This window comes from Sinohyriopsis cumingii, unplaced genomic scaffold (genome assembly GCF_028554795.1).
Source record: "Sinohyriopsis cumingii isolate HCF-2022 unplaced genomic scaffold, ASM2855479v2 utg000974l, whole genome shotgun sequence".
Lineage (NCBI taxonomy): Eukaryota > Metazoa > Mollusca > Bivalvia > Unionida > Unionidae > Sinohyriopsis > Sinohyriopsis cumingii.
The window spans coordinates 1,761,965-1,787,166 of record NW_028315950.1 but is presented as its reverse complement, the minus strand read 5'-3'; the positions used below and the strand labels follow the sequence as shown (position 1 = coordinate 1,787,166).

At 34.9% G+C, this 25,202-nt stretch overlaps 1 protein-coding gene across 1 annotated transcript; it reads right to left on the bottom strand.

Moving 5' to 3' along the window:
• Window positions 1-935: 935 nt before the first annotated feature.
• Window positions 936-16,971, bottom strand: LOC149772914 (uncharacterized). The gene is made up of 6 exons (XM_089947130.1): window positions 16,834-16,971; window positions 12,619-12,721; window positions 12,117-12,223; window positions 7,016-7,106; window positions 4,020-4,230; window positions 936-1,145 (listed from the first exon to the last, which is right to left on the bottom strand). Coding segments are annotated over exons 1-6 (651 nt in total). The 3' UTR covers window positions 936-1,144.
• Window positions 16,972-25,202: the final 8,231 nt, after the last annotated feature.

The following is a 25,202-nucleotide window of genomic DNA, read 5'->3' as shown; positions in this document are numbered from 1 at the left end:
TATTGAAAGTTAGTGTAAGTTTTAGGTCAGTCTCTATTAATCTTGGGAAAGTGAAGTATCGGTAACGACCGGCAGCGACCGAAGATGAGTCATTTGAATGAAGAAATACTCGTATATGGAAAATTCTTTGATTTGATTCTTCACGGCACATCAACACCTGTAGGTTATTTAGTACCAAGGCTCGAATAAACTTAACACTGATCATCAACGTCATGCATATGGTTTGAATAAACTTACACGTGCTAGCAACTGGAGTTAATACATTGGTACGTATCTGTCCTCTCATAAGAAAACACATAAAGAGCGAGTTTCATATGGCGTATGAATACACCAAGGTCGTATATAATCGGGTCACAATTAATACTTCCGGTTCAGTACTCACGAATGTAGTTCTAGTCTATTTTGAGAACATTTTTCCCTCTTTCATGTTGGTGGTGATAGAAGAGTTTAATTTATGCTTTCTTTGGTAGGGATTTAAAGGTAATTGTTTTATCTTGATCAACTAATTGATGAATGTGCGAAGTGTCTTTTTTAAAGAAGGCATATCACTTTTTCTACCAGTGTGTGTATGTCATTCTCGTGGCATAAGCATTCATTTCGGCGCTTTCTCTCTCTCTCTCTCTCTCTCTCTCTCTGTGTGTGTGTGTGTGTGTGTGTTAAGGAGGTATGATTTATTGCAAGTGGATATGTTGTTCTCCACCCACTGATGTGTTGTTGTTTTTTTTCATTTTGCTTTTAAACGCATAATCGACTTATGTTTTGTGTATATGGAAAAGTGGACACATTTTTTGACTAGAAGACAATTTCATCAGTGGTCTAGAAAAAACGGTAGAAATCTGTCAGTGCAAGAAATATATACTTTATTATCATTTTTAATTACTTAGGTGATTTATTATCTGAAGGCCCAGCATAGTAGCGTTGTGTTGCCAAATAATATTTTGTATGCAGGTTCTTGTAGAGGAAAAAAAAATCAATTATACTAGGGAGGAAAACCCTCACCATAAATGTAGTACTTTTAAATACAGCATCGCATTTATTTGAAGAATTTAAGAAAGGTTTCTTTCCAAAAGGACACTGTCGTTCTATTATCATAGATCCGTTGTTTCCCGACAGTTTTGGTATTACGCCTGTTTTCTTCGAGTTTTCTGAAAACAGAGAAATAATACAAATTCCTATTAATAATGTGTGAGACCAGATAGTATCCGAAACTTAATTTGCTACACATTTTGTCTTCTATTTCGCTTCTTTGAATAAAACGAACAGAACTAATTATGATTAAAAACATGCGAATAAAACATTTTCCATTCAAAGAATTAACTTTAGAAACATTTGTCCTTTTAGGCAATGAAGACAGCAAAAATACATTCTGCATTTTCATCTTCCATGATTGAGTTGTTATGATGAAAACCTTAGATCACATGATATAACAAAATCAATATATTTAATATAACATATAAATCAAGAAAAATGAATATATGTGATCCATTCTTTAGAACAGCTTTCTGCTAACAAAAGGAATCCATTATTCCAAAACACATTAATTTATATGAAAAAGATACTAAGAAAAAGCGTCAAAGCTGGCATGTCCGTTTATCCTTCAAGCAATATGCAAATAAAATGATCTAACGTTGCAGCTGTGGGATGCATATTAAAATACAATTTATCATTGTTCTTTATAACATATCCGCATCGTATTTGATACTAATTAGCATTTTAGTTTTCTTGTATGATAGTTTCAATCAACCGAGTTTAATTTCAATAGACATTTCCACTATAATTAGCTCTCGATATTTATAATTAAACCCACTGCCCATACTACACATCTAAAAATGCATAGAGGAATTATACTTCACATATAATAGTTATCTACCACATCCCTTCCGTTCATATATAAAATCTATCTAGCACGGCTGTTAAGATATAAAATCTATATAACAATTTCATATATATATATATATATATATATATATATATATATATATATATATATATATATATATATATATATATATATATATATAGCATGTTTCTTCACAAATAAAAACTATTTAGAACGTCAATTTACATGTAAATTCAATTTAGCACGTTTCTTCACAATAACATCTGTCTAACGCGTTTCATCATATATAAAATCTTTCTACACGTCCCTTGACATATACAATCTATCTGGAACTTCCTTTCATAAGTAAAATATATTTGTATGTCCCTTGATATATACAATATATCTGGAACTTCATGTCACAAGTAAAATCTATCTAGCACAACTGTTCACATATAAAAATCATTTTAGCACGTTCCTTCACATATATAATCTATCCAGCACCTCCGTTCACATATAAAATCTATCTAACACGTTCGCTCGTATATAAACTCTATCTAGCACGTCCCTTCACATATAAAGTCTATCTAGCACTTCCCTTCATATAGAAAATCTATCTAGCACGTACCATCACATATACAATCTATCTAGAATGTATCTTCACATATTAATCTAGCACGTCCCTTGGCATATGAATTACTATGGCAGGTCCCTTCACTTATAAATTAATGTAACATTTTGTTTTAAAGATCAATACTCTAAATACCTGGGATATAATCGAAATTATTTTCGCAAATAATTTGGTATGACTATCCGTTTTATGAATATTTATGTTATGAATGTTTATTTTGCATTAGTTGTTTTGTTGGGTTTTTTGGAGGGGTAATTTTCGAAAAAATGTAATATAGCAAACACAAGGACACAGATTGTTACAGTTAGACTGAGAAACTGGTCAATCTATCTCCAAATTCATTTAGTAAGGTGGACGAACCGTTTGATGATATTGCATATAAAGTGTGTATATCGTGTCATTCTGAATTGGTTCCATGGTTACTTTGGTGAGGATGGATATTTGTTCTTGGACTTTTGATTTCAGAACTTCACTTTTTATTGGTGATGTAAAATTGTACTTACCACATTGTTCGTAGTGTTTGGTGCATGATTAAAACTTATTTACACTCTATATCTGCTTTAGTTAGGAAGTGTTTATAATCCTACTGTTTTGTTGCAAATGTTGCGTTATATACGTATATAATGTTTCCTTTCCATTTGCGTCGTATGACCTTTATTATGCGGAGATGCCGTTAAAGAATAGGTCCTGCATATATGTAAGCCCATTCGTAATTTATTCCTCTTTAGATTATAATTATAAATTAAACGTATCTGGGGCACACTTTGGTTTGTCCTGCATTGCTATCATTGATATATGATGTTACCTTTCCTTTCCATGGTAAATATTATAGGTCACATATACAGGTTTAACGCAAATTGTGTTCTCGTCATGTTTGTTTGATTTACCTCATTTGCCAAAACATCAATAGTTCATAGCATATAGCTTTCTGCATGGTTGGATATATTAGAATTATATTCTGATACATTTTGTGTCAATAACACAACACTACCTATATATTTTGTTTGTGTTTTTTTTTTGTTTGCAGTTGTTATTTGCTTGTATCGGTGGCCTTGAGATATGGAAATGATTATTAGATCCCATTAAATCCTGACTTGATGTACTGTTGCTTGTGAATGGCTACAAATATACACACACACGTGTGTGTTAGATGAATGACCACTAGCCCTCATTCGTGAAACAAATCATCTCGAAATTCACAACTGTAACTAGCTACTGTAATTGAAAAGGCATGGGGAATTAGGCTAAATTAAACACATCTAATGTTCCTAGCAAATTTAACATTCCGGTCAAGCATTAGTTTATTATCCACAAGCAATATCTGTGCTACTATTTACTTAGAGTAGATACTACGTAGATCACTCATGCTAAGGTTTCCTTAACTTTGCTTCTTTTTCTTTCCATTATTTATCTCTTGTTAGTACATCCCCCTTATTATTAACATCCCTAATATTCCAAATATTCTCTTGACTATTATATTTAGCATTTATTTTCTGGAAGCAAATTCGTTTTTCGCCTGTCAGAGTTTGATTTGCTTGAAAAGTTTATATTCTCAAAGTGTGCCCTTACCAATATCTGTATATGGTTTCGTCCATATCAGATGGTATGTCCATAAATTCGTGAGTTCCGGGCTCTTCGAATTCATCAGCTAGTCGTCTATCTATATATTCTTCAAGGTCTCTTTCTTTTCCCGACGCTGCGTCATTAGCTTGTTGTGCTAGCGAAGACAGTAACTCCATATCTCTTCGCATTCCTGATGGTTTATTATCAACATGATGTGCTAAAGAAGATTAAAAAATCTGCTTTGTTAGATAGACTCCATATATAATTAGACGACACTTAATACATTCTCTACCACCTGACAATCCTGTATACAAACACCAGTGAAAGGACTGGTCAACATATTCGTCATACAAATGTGCCTTTTATGTACAGGACTCGTATGTTTGATGTGATTTACAGATGGTACAGTTATGATTCTAAGTGTTGCATACAATGCAAAGAAACAAGGATTGCGAAGGATATTATTATTTCTTCTTAAAAATATTACTGCACTGTTGCAATCAAAATGCTCGAATATCCGGACTTGAAAATATCATAATCTTTCTATGTTCCTTTATAACGTTAAGACTGTATTAATATAATAGAAACATTGACGTCGGATTGCTAATTAAACAGCTTTCGGAGCACGCTGCGTAGCTGATCTTTAAAACAATTTTCGTCAGCAAATCCTTCGTTATACATCCCAAAATAAGATACATCCGAGCCTGGTTCAGCCATCAGAATCACCAAAGATCTATACAATTTCAAGATAGTTTTAGAGGATAAATTTGTTTATCAGTAGGCTTTAAAGCTTTAAATTCTTTCTCCTTCCTGATTTTAATAAGATCACATCAGTTCTAAATGTATTAATCTCATGATGTAATGAGCCCTAGCGACCTCATAATTTAATGAGTCCTAGTGACCCAATGATTTAATGAGTCCTAGTGACCCAATGATGTAATGAGCCCTAGCGACCTCATGATTTAATGAGTCCTAGTGACCCAGTGATTTAATGAATCCTAGTGACCCCATGATGTAATGAGTCTTAGCGACCCTATGATGTATTGAGTCATAATGACCCCATTATTTAATGAGTCCTAGTGACGTCATGCTTTAATGGCTTCTAGCGACCCGATGATTAATGAGTCCTAGTGACCCAATGATGTAAGGCGTCTTAGTGACCCAATGATGTAATGAGCCCTAGCGACATCATGATTTAATGAGTCTTAATGATCCAATGATTTAATGAGTCCTAGTGACCCCATCATGTAATAAGTCTTAGTGACCCAATGATTAAATGAGTTTTAGTGACGCCATGATGTAATGAGTCTTAGCGACCCTATGATGTATCGAGTCCTAGTTACCTCATTATTTCATGTGTCCTAGTGACGTCATGATTTATTGGGTTCTAGCGACCCCATCATGTAATGAGTCCTAGTGACCCCATTATGTATTAAGTCTTAGCGACCCTATGATGTAATGAGCCCTAGCGACATCATGATTTAATGAGTCCTAGTAACCTAATGATGTCATGAGTCTTAGCGACCCCATTATGTAATGAGTGTAGGGACCCCTTGATTGTATGAGTCCTTGTGGCCCCATGATGACATGAGTCTTAGTGCCCTTACCATATAATGATTCCTAGCAACGCAGTGATGTAATGAGACCTAGGGACTCCATGTTGTAATGAGTCTTAGTCAGAAGAGGTTTTTGTCCCCTGAATAGTTAAGTGTCAAAATAATCTGGGCCTCACATATCTGTATCCATCCGATAGGGACCCCATGTCTTTTTGTCCATCCGATATGGACCCCATGTCTTTTTGTCCATTTGATATGTAACCCATGTCTCTTTATCCATTCGATATCGATCTTGCGCACATCTCCATAAAAAAGCCCTTACGACGAACTATAAGGGACGATTTTATGCACACGTTGTACCCACTTTCTCTCTCTCTCTCTCTTTCTCTCTCTCTCTCTCATGTATTCATTTACAGAAACATTATCAACCCATCCATGTTTCTACCAATTTTTTATGCGTGCATACGTGTCCGTGCCAGCCTAACCTTACCTGCATTATAACCCTTCTTTTCTCATTTTCATTTTCGATAGACTAATGCTCGACATATGGCTTTAAGACACCAATTTAACAAGAAAATAAATGCTTTATGCTCTAATATTATGCTGAGGTATTTTGTTGCTAGATTTTGAATCTATCTTAAATTAGCAATGGATCTATATAGTTCTCCAGTCAGCTTGCCTATAAACTAACTTGTATTACATTCATAAAGTCTTGTTTTATATATGTCTCTATCTACGCACAACTGTACACATATTGGTGAACCTTACCACATCAAACGGCTCATAAAAGGGACACATATACAGTAAGACATATGAATAATATATGTATATTTAAATATATAAGGACACATCGATAAACATTACACCTATATTAACGTTATAATTTCTCTTATTTATTTCACCTGAATATAAAAGACGCGCTTTGATTAGGGACAGCTTTGTAGTCACTGCAAATTAATATCCCAAAATGGCGTGGGGAAGGGACATCAGATGAAAGTTACGTAAAGCCTGTTAGGTAACTGGACATGCGTATGCATCTAGAACATTCCAAATACATTGTCTTTACGTGATTCATAACCTTAAACACTCCAACATAATTTAAACAAGAGACATTTTATAATACGGATATTCTTATGAATTACATGCATATTTAAGATTGCGTAAGCTTGTATTGTCAAGACCCCAAGTATTCCGTTATAGATTAAAGCATGAATATATTTTTAAGAATTCTAAACATCCCTAATTCAATGTAACAGGTTTTCAAATTACCAAATTAATGAACCTAGATTATTGCCCGGCCATATCCCCACATATTTAATAACGTACCTAGTTACCTGATCAGATAGTTACTTAGTGACTAATATGCTTTCATTTTAGGCTTGTTTCTATGCAAGCATGTATCTGTGTTTGGCATGCATTGATATATACACATATTGAGACTAGTACCTTTGGAACAGTTTTTCGATCTGTGTTCTTCTGAGCTGTCGGTCCAGTTAGTTTCTTCACTTCCAAGACGTTCTTTAAGACTATGCCGCAACTAAAATGAAAATATTCAATTCCTATTTAATACGTGTAATAATAATAATAATAATAATAATAATTAAGACATGTAACACTAGTCTCGTAAGTATGTGGTAGGCGACAAGCAAGCTTCAACTCGTTAAAGATTAAAACTATAAATTTCATGCTGTGTATTGAAACCATAAAGCATATTGTGAATGCAACAGTTGGCAATAAATTCCTGCAACAACGAGTCAGATAACTAGAAAATGTTTTAAATGAAACTCTGCTGTATTGGATTTTTAAATGAAATCGTGGTATATTGAATTGACAGGACAGAAGCAGGCTCGTAGCAGCTGTTTAAAATGAAATAGTGGTCTATTGAAATGGTAGGAGACTAGTAGCAGCTATTTTTAATCGTGATGTCTTGAGTTGGTAGGATAGACGCAGATTAGCAGTAATTGTCGTTTATGAAACAGTGGTGCATTGCAAATTAATCTGACATAAGCACTTGCGACAAAAGAGAAAAGTATGTGCGTTTGAGACCATTCATATTATGTTTTAAATTTCGGACACTTGCTATAAAACTATGATAAAACTATATGATTCTAATTGTGGAATATTAATAAAGTACAATACAAATTCAATAAAAAAAATACTTCTTATTCTGGAAAAGTGATAAATTGCAATAAAATATAATAAAGATATATACTCCTAATTCTCAAATATTAATAAATGTAAATACTAATTCTGGAATATAAATATTGCGCTTAGGGAAGTCAGTTTAATAATTAGATCATTATATTTTGTTTGCAACATCCAATGCAAAAGTGCAAACACGTGCGTACAAATTGTAACCACAGGTATGGACGTTGATTAATTTGGTTTCTGGTCGTGTTTAAAGCATGGACATATACTGATATAGTTTATGTTCGTATTTAATTGATGGACATCGATTGATTTGGTTTCTTGGCATTTTTTTAATCATGGACATATAATAATTTACTTTCTGTGAGTGTTTGGAACGTGTAAAGATTATATTAATTTGGTTTATAATCTTGTTTAAACCGTAGACATATGCTGATTTGGTTTCTGGGCGTGTTTGAATCATATCCAGCACAGAGTAATTTGTTTTCAGGGCATGTTCGAATCATATCCAACACAGAGTAATTTGGTTTCTGGGCGTGTCTGAGTCATATGCAACACAGAATAATTTGGTTTCTGGGCGTGTCTGATTCATATCCAACACAGAGTAATTTGGTTTCAGGGCGTGTCTGAATCATATCCAGCACAGAGTAATTTGTTTTCAGGGCATGTTCGAACTATATCCAACACAGAGTAATTTGGTTTCTGGGCGTGTTCGAATCATATTCAACACAGAGTAATTTGGTTTCAGGGCGTGTTCGAATCATATCCAACACAGAGTAATTTGGTTTCTGGGCGTGTCTGAATCATATCCAGCACAGAGTAATTTGTTTTCAGGGCATGTTCGAACCGTATCCAACACAGAGTAATTTGGTTTCTGGGCGTGTCTGAATCATATCCAACACAGAGTAATTTGGTTTCAGGGCGTGTTCGAATCATATCCAACACAGAGTAGTTTGGTTTATGGGCGTGTCTGAATCATATCCTTCACAGAGGAATTTGGTTTCTGGGGGTGTTTGAATCATATCCAACACAGAGTAATTTGGTTTCTGGGAGTGTTTGAAGAAAATCCAGCACAGAGTAGGTTTGTGTCTGGGCGTGTCTGAATCATATCCAGCACAGATAAATTTTGTTTATGGGCCTGATTGAATTATGAACATAGAGTAATTTGGTTTCTGTAGTGTTTGATCGATGGTTATAAAGTACTTTGATTTCTTATCGTGTTTGACTCATGTCGGGACAAAAATGCTATTGATTTTTCTCTACGGTGGGGATCGCGGTGCCGTTATAGTTGCGGGATCGACGAATATATCAACTTTACAAATGAACTAATCTAACATAGCCACGTATCATTAGATATAATTTAACTTGATCTAGCGTTTAAATGAATTGGAAGCAAGGACTACTTCGTAAGCGGTGGAAACGTTTGAGGTAGGGGTAACTATACAGGTCGATATATTTTTCGAAGATTGAAATTCTTGCAGCCCATATATACAAGAGTGTGTGAAAATGTAACAGCCCACATCACAATAATTCCTATTTAACTTATTAGTTAATTGCAATTATTGATCTTATAGAACATGAAACCAGTAACTGGAAGAAACAATATTTAAAAAAATCCCTTCGAAAGGTATATTTATAGATAGATCTCAATGGAGTGGATTCCATATAAATATTCAAAGAGTACTTATACTGCTCATCAAATTAACTTCGTGTAAGTACATTTTAATTGCTAACTTTCTTGATATTATCATTTAAATTTTGTTATCCTTTTATAAGCTGAATCAAGGACTTGAAGATTATAAGAATAAAAACTAGTATTAATTTTCAATTTTAGAAATTCTAAGCCTATTGCCCCCACGATTAACAAACTGTATTTGTTTTTATAATAAACATGTTACACAATTACTAAACTGTATGTATTTGTGTTTTAATAAACATGTTACAAATTAATAAACCGTATTTATTTTAATATTAAGCATGTTGCACAATTAATAAACTGTTTTTGTGTTTAGAATAAACATGTTTCACATTAATAAACTGGCTTTGTGTTTAGAACAAATATGTTTTAATAAATTGTTTTTGTGTTTAGAATAAACATGTTACACAATTAATAAATCTGTATTTGTGTTTATAATAAACATGTTACAAAATTATAACCGGTCTTGTTTATCATGCATCGGTTTGCGAATCCCTGCTAGGTTACGTATTTCTGTGACAAGATGTCAGCATATGTTTATGTCAGCATCCAAGATCACGAAACGGAAGGAAAATACGGCTAATTTTGATTGAGAACAAAACACATCACTACACTCATTCTGTACGAGGTTGGTAGGTACATAGGCAAGTATGTTACCTCAATTAGAAAGCATGAAGAGAACTTGTTACACATAATACAAGTTATTAGTCTACTTTTCATGTTATTACGTTTATTAATATTAACGTTATACAGAGAGAGAGAGAGAGAGAGAGAGAGAGAGAGAGAGATTACGACATGCAACTAATAGGTCAGTAAATTAATCTTTGATTAAAATTGTTTGTGTGCGCGTTTCTCGCAGCATCTTCTACCATCAATAAATGTCAATCTAATAAACCACTCTTAATATTCGGGTACGTAATGCATCTTTGTCCAGTGTCGTGTACGTACTACATATTTGTCCGGTGTCGGGTACGTAATGAATCTTTGTCCAGTGTCGGGTACGTAATGAATCTTTGTCCAGTGTCGGATACGTAATGCATCTTTGTCCGGTGTCGGACACGTAATGTATCTTTGTCCAGTGCCTATTATAAGGTGCGCGAATAAGATTCAGTTTTTTAAACCTGCGGTGAAGATCAACTGAATGTATTCTTTTGAAACTGTACCTTTATGTTTCGGTTAATTCGCGATAGCAAAATGGGCATTACATCGTTTATTCGGCTATGTCACTTCACATTTTGATTACCTTATGAAATTTGGTAATAGTCCGTAATAATAAATAAATGTCGACATAAACAATTAGTATATTTTTGTTAGTTTCTAAAACATTCGCATACACAAGTGAATTGACCCCCTTACATATATAGATGTGGTTACTAAATCGTGACATACATTGCCGCTATTGTCGCAATATAAAACCAGATATATGTGACGATATTTATGCATGTGCTCGAGAGACATGTGGCATCATGTCCCACCCAGTCCCGCTATCCTGACACCAGGCCGACCAGTCATAACACTAACCTATTAATGTTACACGCCAAGCGAGATAGCTGCTGTTACCATATGTATAAGTCTTTGGTATGACTCGGCTGGCATTCTAACCCGAACTTCCCGCATCCGAGCCGGGCGCTATAACCACTTAGGCCACCGGAGCGACTTAATTCATTACTATGTAGTTTCTGTAGTCCACATTTGGTCATACGGTCAGAATTTCATATCTTATATAAAAAGTAGTGTTACAGACCTGAAATGAACGCACACAACATGGCATGTGTGTCAAGCAATAAAACCAGATAAACACCTAAAAACCAAATTCGATCATTCAGTGTAGATATGCCAACAGATCTTCGTTGAATGTAGATATGCCAACACATCTTCGTTCAATGTAGATATGCCAACACATCTTCGTTCAATGTAGATATGCCAACAGATCTTCGTCCAATGTAGATATTCCAACAGATCTTCATTCAATGTAGATATGTCAACAGATATTAGTTCAATGTAGATATGCCAACGGATCTTCGTTCAATGTAGGTATGCCAACAGATCTTCGATCAGTGTAGATATGCCAATGGATCTTCGTTCAATGTAGATATGCCAACAGATCTTCGCTCAATGTAGATATGCCAACGGATCTGCGTTCAATGTAGATATGCCAACAGATCTTCGTTCAATGTAGATATGCCAACAGATCTTCGTTCAATGTAGATATGCCAACATATCTTCGTTCAATGTATATATTCCAACATATCTTCATTCAATGTAGATATGCCAACATATATTCGTTCAATGTAGATATGCAAACAGATCTTGTCATTCTAAGAGCTAACGTTTCTCTTAGCAGTGGGAAGTGTTTCGTCTGTGCATAGGTACATACTAGAATATATAGACTTCGTAACGTCGTTGTGCGCCTTTTGTTTTGGCATTTTGATTGATTACACAGCGGAAAGCCTAATTTTAAAATTACAATTTGCCCTTCGGGAACGATGTCTTATACTCCACATTAGAGGGCACTGACATTATGTCCGGCACAACTTTCCAAACAATTTTTACCATTGGCATTTTCTGTTATTGTGTTTTGATGGGCATGCATTCTAATAAATGTAAAATATACTGTTATACTAGTATTTTATTCTGTTGCTCTATATATCTCTCTCTCTTTGTAAATGTTGTCAATTCTAACGTTTGATACATTTTACTTACCTTACTAATAACAAGTTTCTGGTTTTGGCTGTCATTCTCTCCAGATTCTTCACCGCTGTCACTTTGGAGTGGATTATCATTACGGACCCATTTAGTTTCTCCTAGAGCTAAAAGACCAGGAAGAAGATCGGCTTTCTTTCATCACGAGATATAATTTATACTAGAGACGACATTTTGCAATAATAATATTAGTGTGAATTACATGTATGATTATTACTTTGGCTTGAATATCCTCAGATTCCAAGTATTTTGTTATAGACTCAGGAAAGGATTTAATGTTTCTAATCATCCATAATTCTTCTATCCATCGACCGTTCAAGCTATCCAACTCATGAACCTAGATTCCTGCCAATCCATCGATCTACATATATAATACAATATCTACATACCTGCTCAGAGAGTTACACCCTGATAAATATACTTTCATATTTAGGTATGTTTATAACCATTCACGTTTGTCGTTCATTAATAGGTTAACATGTATAGATAGAAAAATTAGTACCTCTTGCGTAATCGTCCGAGCTCTGGCCTTCCAAGTCCTCAGCCTCGTTATTTTCTGCACCAAGTTCTTTTTTGTCATCAAGTTTTTGAAGATTACGCAGGAACTAAAATGAAAATACCTGATAAATATTTCATACGTGTAATGATGTATAATAGTTTTTTTCCGATAGGTAACTATAGTCTCATAAATAAGTAATGTGTGACAAACTAGCTTGAAATCGTTCAAAATTAAAATATTGATTTAACGATGTATAAAGAACACGAAGGTATTTTGTAAATGCAGTATGTGGTAATAGATACCTATGAAAATGATTCACATAAATATTTGAATTTGACAGGATAGATGCAGACGCGTTTCAGTTTTCTTATGTAAAACCGTGGCATTTTGAACTCACAGGATAGATGCAGACCTGTAGCAGTTGCCTTGTATGAAACCGTGGTATATTGAAATGACAGGATAGATGCAGACTTGAAGCAGTTGCCTTGTATGAAACATGGTGCATAGAATAAAGATGATAAATGCAAAAACTTACTAGTTATTTTATATGCAACCGTGGTATATTGAACTGCCAGGTTAGAAGCAAATCTTGTAGTCTATATATTATGTGAAACCGTGCTGTATTGAATTGACAAGATAGATGCAAACTCGTAAAAGTTGTCTAATATAAAACCGTAGCGTATTGAGCTGAGAGTATAGATGCATACTCATACAAGTTGTCTTATATGAAACCGTGGTGTATTGAGCTGAGCATATAGAAGCAAACTCATATAACTTGTCTTATGTGAAACCGTGTTGAATAGCAAAATGAATCTGACCGTATCTCTTGTGTCAGTTAGAATAAATATATGGTTGTTGGGAACATTCATCTTGTGTTCCGACATTTCGGACAATGGCACTCCAAATGTTGCAAAAATGTATAATCGTAATTGTGGCATATTAATAAATTGTAACAAAAATATATGATCATACTTCTTGAATATTAATATTATTCAAATAAAATGTATGATAATAACTTTAGAATATTAATGACTTATAATAAAAATGTACAATCCTATCACTGGAATATCAATAATATGCAATAGAATATATAATCATAACACTGGAATATAAATAGAAGTGTATAATCCTTATTCTGGAATGTTACTGTTTCGTTTTTGAACTTCCATTTACACTTTGGATCATTCTGTTTGGTGTGAAACGACCAAAAGGAATGCTTACCCTTATCTCATCAATGCTATCGTCAGATAGGTAATTCCATTTCTAGACATGTTTGAGTCATGTCGGAAAACCAAAGCAGGTATATATATATATATATATATATATATATATATATATATATATATATATATATATATATATATATATATATATAACCTTGTGTGTTTGAGTCATGTGGCAAAACAACACAGGCACATATATCACCCGGTGTGTTTGAGTCATGTCGGGAAATTAAACTAGGCATTTTTGCCATACCTGCTTGTTTTATTATCCATGGTCGGGATGAGGGTGGGTGTGTTGTTGGGGTACAACGAACGTATGAATTTTACAAAAGAACAAATCTAACCTTAACATATATCATTAGATGGAATTTAACGTTATGTAGAGTTTGGAAGTCTTAAAAGCAAGGGCTACGTCTTGGGGTGGGAGGGGTGGGGTTAAAGTACAAGTTGAACAAATTTGCTGGGATTAATATTGTCGTAATATATATTTACAACATTATGTAAAAAGAGGTAATTAAAAACCTGCATTATTGTAATTCATATTTAGCTAATTTATTTTCAGTTTTAGAAACTCTAACATTATTATACCCATTTGTTATATCTATAACATAGGACCTGTATATATATCTATAAGTTTAAATTGGTACTGAATTATAATTGCTCTTATTTATCATACATGAGTTCGAAAAATCATGGTGTGTTACCTACTTCTGCGATAGATGCCAGCAGACTTTATATCACCACCCTAACTAGCAAAACTGCCGGAAACAGGAATAATCTTGATTTCCAACCACTGACGTCACAGCAACCTTGCTGTACCACTAGGCAGGAGGCACATGCTCATAGTGTGTGTGTGTGTGATTTGGAATTTTGAGTTAGCTTGAATACTTTTTCACTCATATCGCTACGATGTCTGCAGTGAGACAGTATATTGTGATTCTAGCACGGGGGCACCTTTTTAAATGGGGGATGGACGGGGAGTGGCTTAGGGGATTTTATGCACTTCCTGTGCCATATTTATGTTCAGGAGTAAATCATGCGCGGGTCATTTCATCCTTTAGATGGGCCATATCATTTCACATCTGCTTCAACTTGGATAACTATGTGGACGTTGACCATAGAGGAATATACTAAATAAACTACAACATAACAAGCAGTGTATTATCTTTTAATTTCGGGAACATTTGAATAGACTTCTTAAGCATATATAAATTGAAGGTTATTAAACCGTAACATAAACTACTGCTGCTTCTTTCCTGTCTATTTCATGTAGGTTGTTTCAATGCATCTGTTGTTTCGGACTTAGCAAAAATTATTTAATAAAGATGAAGTCACAAAAACTAACTAGGACTAAATTGCTTTCTTAGAAACAGTCCATTAAATAACTGTATCGAGTATCAAGTAACATTATGTAATTCAGGCGACTGCACCTGTGAGAGTGGTTTTAAGCGCTCGCTTATATTGATCATTGCCATCTACCCTATGTCCGCATTTGTTCGAGTCTCGGGTTCGGCTAATGTAGGTATGTGAGAAATCTGCCAGTCGATTAACCGTGAGTTGGTGGTTCCTGCCGAGGTTTTCTGTGATCTTTCTCCACTAAGTTATATTGGTCGCCATGTATAGCAGCAGTCAACGTTTGGTCATATAGTCAAAGTCGTGACTTAATAAAAAAAGTAATGTTACAATATTGCATGTGTGTCAAGCAATAAGATCTTTATAAACAGGTAAAAACTAATTTGGCCTATCCATACAGATGAACTCAAAGGTATTTGTCTTATCATTGTGAGAACTCGCGTGTTTCTCGGCTGTGTTTATTCCGAGCACAAAAAAGGTTACAACAGTTAGGCTAATTAATGTTATTGTACAGTTTTTGTAATCTATGCACTTTGGATGATGCTTTCACAGCAAACAGTCTCATTTTTAGATTCCAGATCTCTGTTCTGAACGAGCTATTTCCCCGTCGAGAGTTACATCTGACACTTCACCACAAAGTTTTCTGGCTTTGTATTTAGTACAGATTTTCCAAGCAAGTTTTCCTGTTGGTCTTTCCTCTGTTATTTTGCTTAATTTATATAACAATGAAGTGAATATATACTAGTATACCAGTAGCTAGCATTGTTCATTTCAATTAACTTTAGTCTCTACGTAATTAGAATACATCGTGAATATAGTAAATCCACCTGCATAACTTTTAAAGTTGCTTACTGAAATATATACCTTTTTACGAAATAAGTGTTTGTGCGTTTACCTGTTCAGTGAGATAGCTAAATACATAACTTGTGTGTTTACATGTTCAATGATATAACTCAATACATAAATTTTGTGTTTACCTATTCAATGTGATAACTGAATACATAAATGGTGTGCTCAGCTGTTAAGTTATATCAATGAATACATACATTATGTGTTTATTTGTTCCATGATATAGCTGAATCTATAAATTATGTTTTCTTGTTAAACGATATAACTGCATACATAAATTGTGTAATTACCTGTTCACTGATATAACTGAATACGTAAACTGTGTGTGTACTTGTTCAACGATATAACTGAATACATAAATTGTGTGTTTACCTGTTTAATCATATAACTGAATACATAAATTGTGTGTTTATTTGTTTAATTATATAAATGAACACATAAATTGTGTGTTTACATGTTCAATGATCTAGCAAAATGCATAAATTGTGTGTTTACATGTTCAATGCTATAACGAATACATAATTTGTGTGTTTACATATTCAATGCTATAACTGAATACATAAATTGTGTGTTTACTTGCTCAGTGATATAACTGAATACATAAATTGTGTGGTTACATGTTTAGCATGAAAAATCAGATCATCGAAACTTGGGAGGTGTCCATGACGACAATCCTACATCAAATGTTTTGCCTTGTTTAGTTTTGTTTCAATTTTCTCTCTTTCTGTCTCTGTCTCTGTCTCTCTCTCTCTGTAACCCTTGCCAATCATAGAGATTGATATATTTTACTTACCTTACGAATGACAAGCGCTTGAAGTTGGCTGTCTTCCTCTTCCAGTTCTCGTTCGTTGATACTTTGGAGTGGACTATCATTACGGATCCATCTAGTTTCCACTAGAGCTAAAAGACCAAGCAAGAGAAGGACCTTCATCATGAAATAGATTTCGTGGTAACAGCTTCAGACGGTTGTACTATGTACTCTGACCAAGGCATGTCCTTATATACCCAATATACACACGAGACCCTTTGCATCTTCCAAACCAAGAAGCGGTCATGTGATTTAACACACAGCGTTTCCACTAATTAGCCTACAATCCATAGACAATTGTAAATAGTTTTAGTTACCGTGGCACTCTAGGGTGTGGGACTTACATGATAAATATCTATAAGATTTATATCTGGGTACGGTACCCAAGGCTGCCCAATCCCAGTTTGCTGAATATTTATTTTCACGCCTTACTTATTTTGTCTCGAAGGCGTAGATACGAATAGTTCAAAACGACCTTTACAAAGTACGTAATCCTACACTAGTAAGAAAGAATGCAATCCTTGAGTTGTCATTAACCTCGTTCGCTGGCCTCGCAATATTTCCAACGATTTCAGAGTTTTCTTTCTTTTTGTTCTTTTTGCTGTCGATATTGATGCAAAATAATGTTTAGAAGTTTATGAGCATGGTTTTGGTATATCATATACTTCTTCCACCTAGCAAGTCCTTGCCCTGACTGCTTAAGGAGACGTATTGACCGCTTTTTGTTTTATTTCTGTAATGGTATTAGTGAAAATAAGTCAATAATTATCACACTGCAGATTAAAATATATGTAGTTGATACACTTTTAAATAACACTTCAACTTACAATATATGTATCTGATACGTTTTAATGAAGCTTTAGGAGCACCACCCCTTCAAATATATGTATCTGATACGCTTTTACGAACACTACAGCTTGCAATCTATATATATATATATATATATATATATATATATATATATATATATATATATATATATATATATATATATATATATATATACATATATTACTATATTACTTTTAGGCAGAATACAGCTTACAATCTATGTATCTGTCACACTTTCAAATAACACTATAGCTTACAATCTGTATATCTGATTAACTTTAAAATAACACTACAGCCCACAGTCTATATTTCTGATACACTTTCAAATAACCATACAGCTTACAGCTTACAATCTATGTATATGTGACATAAAATTTCTACAGCAGTATGGAAGTAAAAAGTAAAGAAACATTTTCACTCTCCAACATTTGGCAAATATTAACTTCATAAACACAGACAATATTAACGAAAATCGGGGGAAAAATCATGCTTATGAAAATGTCATTATTCAAACTTTTGGAAACTTGGAATATACACCATGTGTTTTCTGTACATTTCGAGCAATTCATCACCGTTCTTGCAAATACAGACCTTTGGCATATATACATACATGCATACATACATACATACATACATACACACACACAAACACACACACACATTCATACATACATACATACATACATACATACATACATACATACATACATACATACATACATACATACATACATAAACGTACATACATACATACATACATACATACATACATACATACATACATACATATTCAATAGGGACATAATGAAAACAATATATTATATGAAAGCATCAGCGAATATGCTAATGGTTAACTGCTGTATATATCCATTACAGGCGTATCAACACCGTTGAAATTTATTTGCAATGCCATTATGTTGATTTATAACATTATTAATTAGGACTTGTGTTAGAAATTCTATGATTTATTGGGATTATATTCACATTGCTGTAAATACATTTTACATTTTGACTTCGTATTATAATTAAATAAATTGATGAATTCATTATAGATTTAAACTCAAATTTGTCCTAATAGCATTGTTTAAATGATTATAATTTGCTCAATACTGTATGGAGCAGAGACCTGCAGAACCACCAAGTCGACCGTAAAGAGAGTTGAGACCTTCATCAACAGCTGCCTAAGAAGAACCTGTGGCAGAGAACCTCCCAGCTTCCAGCAGAGGACGAGATGAAGAAGAGAAGATTACCAGACCAGCATTTAAATGGAATCCCAAAGCAATCTTAGAAGGGGGTGACCAAAAAAACACCTGACGACGCAACCTTGAGGCGGACGTCACTAAATGGGTCACACCTGGAGTCAGCTTGAAGGGATGGCACAGGACAGATGTCTATGGCGATCTGTTTTGGGCGATCTATACCCCGGCAGGGCTGACGGGGAAAACTAACTGACTAACAATAGGATATGGTCGGAAAATAACATGTATGCCGTCAATTAGGAGTATATTGCACTTTAAGGCGAAAATAAGTAATCTTTCTTTGATCTGTACATTGTTAGCATACTTATTGGCAAATTAATAAATCTTTTTTGTATTCATTAAATAATATAATTGTGTTACTTATTCTATTCAGCAAGGCTTGTCTGCATCCTCAAATATTTATTCTCTAGTATGTAGCCTCATTTATATCCTCGTTATGTAGCTATCACTGCAATGTAATGCTAACTAAAGTTTATGATAAAATAAATACCAACAACATTTTTTTATTTGTGGCTCCTGGTACGTTAATTTTTCTTTTCCAGTAGATTCTTTAGAAATTATAGCCAGAAATAGTGTGCTTTCTGTTATATAACTAAGAAAGCCAACCTGTATAAGACGGGCCAATGCGGCGAATTATAATGTAGTGGCATTGCAAGTTTTAATTGAAATTCATTGGTAGATATAGATTCCCGAATATGTAGCAGCAAGACAGGCCATGTGACAAATTAGAATGATGGTGTAGTGCAATGTGTAATACACATTCGTTGGTGTTGGTAGATATGGATTCTTGAATGTGTAGCAGCAAGACAGGCCATGCGACACATTATAATGTTGGGGCAGTGCAATTTGTAATAGAAATTCGTTGGTAGATATAGAAAGCTTAATGTGTATCAGCAAGCCGAGCCGTGTGAAAAATTCGAATGTTGGGGCAGTGCAATTTGTAACAGAAATCCTTTGGATGATATGGATGCCTTAATGTGTATTAGCGAGACGGGCCATATTACAAATTAGAATGTAGGGGCATATTAGAATGTAGGGTCAGTGAAATTAGTAAAAGAAATTTGTTGGTTGATATAGATTCCTGATTGTGTAGCAACAAGACAGGCCATGTTGCAAATTCGAAAATAGTGGCTGTGCAGTTTTTCATAGAAAGACGTATGTAGATATAGATTCCTTAATGTGTATCAGCAAGACAGGCCATGTGACAAATTATAATATAGGGCCAGTGCAAGTTGTAATAGAAATTCGTTGGTAGATACATATTTCTTAACGTGTAGCAGCCAGACAGGCCATGCAACAAATGAGAAGGTAAAGGGCAGTGCAATTTCTGATACAAATTCGTTGGTAGATATATATTCCTGAATGTGTAGGAACACAATGGGGCATATGACAAATTGCAATGTAGGGGCAGAACAATTTGTAATAGAAATGCGTTGGCAGACATGGATTCCATAATGTGTAGCAGCAAGACAGTGCATGTGACAAATAAGAATTACGAGGCAGTGCCTTTTTCCTTTATGTGTAGCAGCACGATGGGCCATGTAACAAATTAGAATGTAGGGGCAGTACAAATTGTAATATATATTCGTTGGTAGATATAGATTCCTTAATGTGTGTCAGCAAGACGGGCCATGTGGCAAATTAGAATGTGTGGCCACTGCAATAATAAAAATTCGTTCGTAGATATATGTTCCTGAATGTGTAACAGCAAGACAGGACATGTGACAAATAGAAAAGTAGGGACAGTGCAATTTGTAATAGAAATTCGTCGGCAGATATGGATTCCTGAATGGGTATCAGCAAGACAGGACATGTGACAAATTAGAATGTAGGGACAGTACAATTTGTAATAGAAATTCGTTAGTAGAGATGGATTAATTAATGTATATAACCAAGACGGGCCATGTGACAAATTAGAATATAGGGGCAGTACAATTTGTAATAGAAATTCGTTAGTAGAGATGGATTCCTTAATGTAAATAATCAAGACGGGCCATGTGACAAAGTAGAATATAGGGGCAGTGCAATTTGTAATAGAAATAAGTCGGTAGATATGGATTCCTGCATTGTAACAGAAGACAGGCATTGTGGGAAATTAGAATGTAGGGGCAGTGCAAAGTGTAATAGATAGGGGAAATACAATTTGTAATACAAATTCATTGGTATATATGGCTTCCTTAATGTCTATCAGCGAGACGGGCCATGCGACAAATTGGAATGTAGGGGCAGTGCAGTTTGCAATAGAACTTCGTTGGTGGATATGGATTCCTTAATGTGCAGCAGCAAGGCAGGCAATGTGACTAACTATAATGCAGGGGCCGTGCAATTTGAAATGGAAGATCGTTGGCAGATATGGATTCCTAAATTTGTAGCAGCATGTCGGGCCATTTGACAAATTAGAATGAAGGGGCAGTGCAATATTGAACAGAAGTTCGTTGGTAGATATGGATTCCTAAATCTGTATCAGCAAGCAGACCAGGTGACAACTTAAAATGCTGGAGCAGTGCAACTTGTAATAAAAATTCGTAGGTAGAGATGGATTCCTTAATGTGTATCAGCAAGACGGGCCATATGACAAATTATAATGTAGTGGCTGTGCATTTTGTATTTGAAATTCGTTGGTAGATATAGATTCCTTAATGTGAATCATCAATATGGGCCATGTGACCAATTAGAATATAGTGGCTGCGCAATTTGTAATTGAAATTGTTGGTAGATTTAGATTCCTGAATGTGTACCACAATGTATATAAGCAAGACGGACCATCTGACAAACTAGAATGTAGGGACAGTGAAATTTGTAATAGAAATTCGTCGGTAGAAATGGATTCCTGAATCTGTAGCAGCAGGACGCGCCATTTGACAAATCAGCATGACAGATCAGGTGACAACTTAAAATGTTGGGACAGTGCAACTTGTAATAGCAAATCATAGGTAGAGATGGCTTCCTTGATGTGTATCAGGATGGCAGTCAATGTGGCAACTTAGAATTATGGGGCAGTACAATTTGTAATAGAAATTCGTCGGTAGATATAGATCCCTTAACCTATAGCAGCAAGACGTGCCAAGTGACAAATTAGAATGTAGGGACAGTGCAATTTGTAATACAAATTCGTTGCTAGATATGGATATATTAATGTGTATCAGCAATAGGAGCCATGTGGCCAATTAGACTGTAGTGGCTGTGCAATATGTAATTGAATTTCATTGGCTAATTAGAATGTAGTGACAGTGCAATTCGTAATAGAATTTCGTTGGTAGATATAGATTCCAGAAAGTGTAATAGCAAGACAGGCCATGTCACAAATCAAAATATTGGGGCAGAACAATTTGTAATACAAATGCGTTGGTAGATATGTATTCCTTACTGTGGATTAGCATTAGGAGCCATGTGGCCAATTAGACTGTAGTGGCTGTGCAATATGTAATTGAATTTCGTTGGCAGATATATATTCCTGAACGTTAAGCAGCAAGACAGACAATGTTACAAATCGAAATGTTGGGGCGGAGCAACTTGTAATACAAATTCGTTGGTATATATGGATTCCTTAATGTGTATCAGCAAAAGGGGCCATGTGGCCAATTAGAATGTAGCGGCCGTGCAATTTGTATTTGAAATCCGTTGGTTGATACATGTTCCTAAATGTGTAACAACTAGACAGGGCATGTGACAAAATATAATGTAGGAGCAGTGCAATTTGTAAAAGAAATTCGTTGGTACATATGGATTTCTTATTGTATATAAGAAAGAGGGGCCATGTGACAAATTAGAATGTTGGGGCAGTGCAGTTTGCAGTAGAAATTCGTTGGTGGATATGGATTCCGTAATGTGTTGGGGCAAGGCAGGCTATGTTACAAATTAGAATGTTTGGGTAGTTCAGTTTGTAACAGACGCTCGTTGGTAGATATGGATTCCTTAATGTGTAGCATCAAGACGGGCCATGTGACAAATTAGAATGTTGGGGCAGTGCAATTTGTTAAAAGAATTCGTTGGTAGATATAGATTCCATAATCTGTATCAGCAATATGGGCCATATGGCAAATTTGAATGTAGCGGTAGTGCAATTTGTAATAGAAATTCGTAGGTAGATATGGATTCCCGAATCTGTAGCAGCAAGACGGCCATTTGACAAATTAGAATGAAGGGGCAGTATTATTTGTAACAGACATTCGGGGGTAGATATGGATTCCTAAACGTGTATCAGAAGGACAGAGCAGGTGACAACTTAAAATGTTGGGGCAGAGCAACTTGTAATAGCAATTCGTTGGTACATGTAGATTCCTGAATGTTTAGCAGCAAGACAGGCCTTGAGACAAATTAGAATGTAGGGGCAAATTAACTTGCAATAGAAATTCGTAGGTAGAGATGGATTCCTGGATGTCTATCAGGATGACAGTCAATGTGGTAACTTAGAATTATGGGGCAGTACAATTTGTAATAGAAATTCGTTGTTAGATATGGATTCGTTAATGTGTATCAGCAATATGAACCATGCGGCTAATTATAATGTAGTGGCAGTGCAATTCGTAATATAAATTCGTTGGTAGATATAGATTCCTGAATGTATACCAGCAAGACAGGCAATTTCACGAATCGAAATGTTGGGGCAGAGCAACTTGTAATACAAATTCGTTGGTAGATATAGAATCCTTAATGTGTATCAGCAATACGGGCCATGTAGGTAATTAGAACGTAGTATCCGTGCAACTTGTATTTGAAATTCGTTAGTAGGTAAAGATTCCTAAATGTGTAGCAGCAAGACAGGCCATGTGACAAATTGGAATGTAGGAGAAGTGCAAATTATAAACGAAATTCGTTGGTAGATGCGGATTCCTTAATGTATATAAGCAAGACGGGCCATGTGACAATTTAGGATGTAGGAACAGTGCAATTTGTAATAGAAATTCGTTAGTAGATATGGAATCCTTAATGTGTATCAGCAAGACGGGCCAAGTGAAAAATTAGAATGTATGTCAGTACAATTTGTAATACAAATTCTTTGGTAGATATGGATTCATTAATTCTATCAGCGAGACGGAACATGTGACAAATTAGAATGTAGGGGCAGTGCAATTTCTAACACAAATTCATTGGTAGATATATATTCCTGAATATGTAAGAGTAAGACAGGACATGTGAGAAAGAAAAATGTAGGAGCAGTACAATTTGTAATACGAATTCGGTGGTAGATATGGATTAGTTACTGTGTATCAGCAAGACGGGCAACGTAACAAATTGGAATGTAGGGGCAGTGCAATTTGCAATGCAAATTCGTTGGTAGATTTTGATTATTTATTGTATATCAGTAAGACCATCCATGTGACAAATTCGAATGTAGGGGCAGTGCAATTCGTAATAGAAATTCGTTGGTAGATATGGATTCTTGGATCTGTAGCAGCAAGACGGGCCAATTCACAAATTAGAATGAAGGGCAGTGCTCTTTGTAGCAGAAGTTCGTTGGTAGATATGGATTCCTAAATGTGTATCAGCAAGACAGACCAGGTGACAACTTAAAATGTTGGGCAGTGCAACTTGTAATAGCAATTCGTTGGTACATGTGGATTCCTGAATGAGTAGCAGCAAGACAGGCCTTGTGACAAAATAGAATCTAGGGGCAAATTAATTTGTAATAGAATTTCGTGTGTAGAGATGGATTCCTGGATGTGTATCAGAATGACAGTCGATGTGGCAACTTAGAATTATGGGGAAGTACAATTTGTAATAGAAATTCGTCGCTAGATATAGATTTATTAAAGTGTAGCAGCAAGACAGGCAATGTCACAAATTAGAATTTAGGGTCAGTGCAATTTGTAATATAAATTCGTTGTTAGATATGGATTCGTTAATGTGTATCTGCAATTGGACCATGCGGCTAATTAGAATGTAGTGGCAGTGCAGTTCGTAATAGAAATTCGTTGGTAGATATAGATTCCTTAAAATGTAGCAACAAGATGGGTCATGTGGCAAATTAGAATACAGGGGCAGTGCAATTTGTTATAGAAATTCGTAGGTAGATATGGATTCCTTAATGTGTATCAGCAATACGGGCCATGTGGCAAATTAGATTGTAGTAGCAGTGTACTTTATAATATAAATAAGTTGGCAGATATGGATTCCGTAATGTATAGCAGGAAGACAGGCCATGTCACAAATCGAAATGTTCGGGCTGAGCATTTTGTAATAGAAATTCGTTGGTAGATATAGATTCCTTAAAATGTAGCAGCAAGATGGGTCATGTGGCAGATTAGAAGGTAGTAGCAGTGT

What these genes read in the sequence shown, in the direction of transcription:
- LOC149772914 (XM_089947130.1), bottom strand. Translation starts at nt 16,971, where the DNA reads ATGAAGGTCCTTCTCTTGCTTGGTCTTTTAGCTCTAGTGGAAACTAGA. An exon ending in AAGCGCTTGTCATTCGTAAG is followed by an intron (nt 12,722 to 16,833) that starts GTAAGTAAAATA and finishes TTTTCATTTTAG; the next exon opens with TTCCTGCGTAATCTTCAAAA. An exon ending in AGAAACTTGTTATTAGTAAG is followed by an intron (nt 7,107 to 12,116) that starts GTAAGTAAAATG and finishes TTTTCATTTTAG; the next exon opens with TTGCGGCATAGTCTTAAAGA.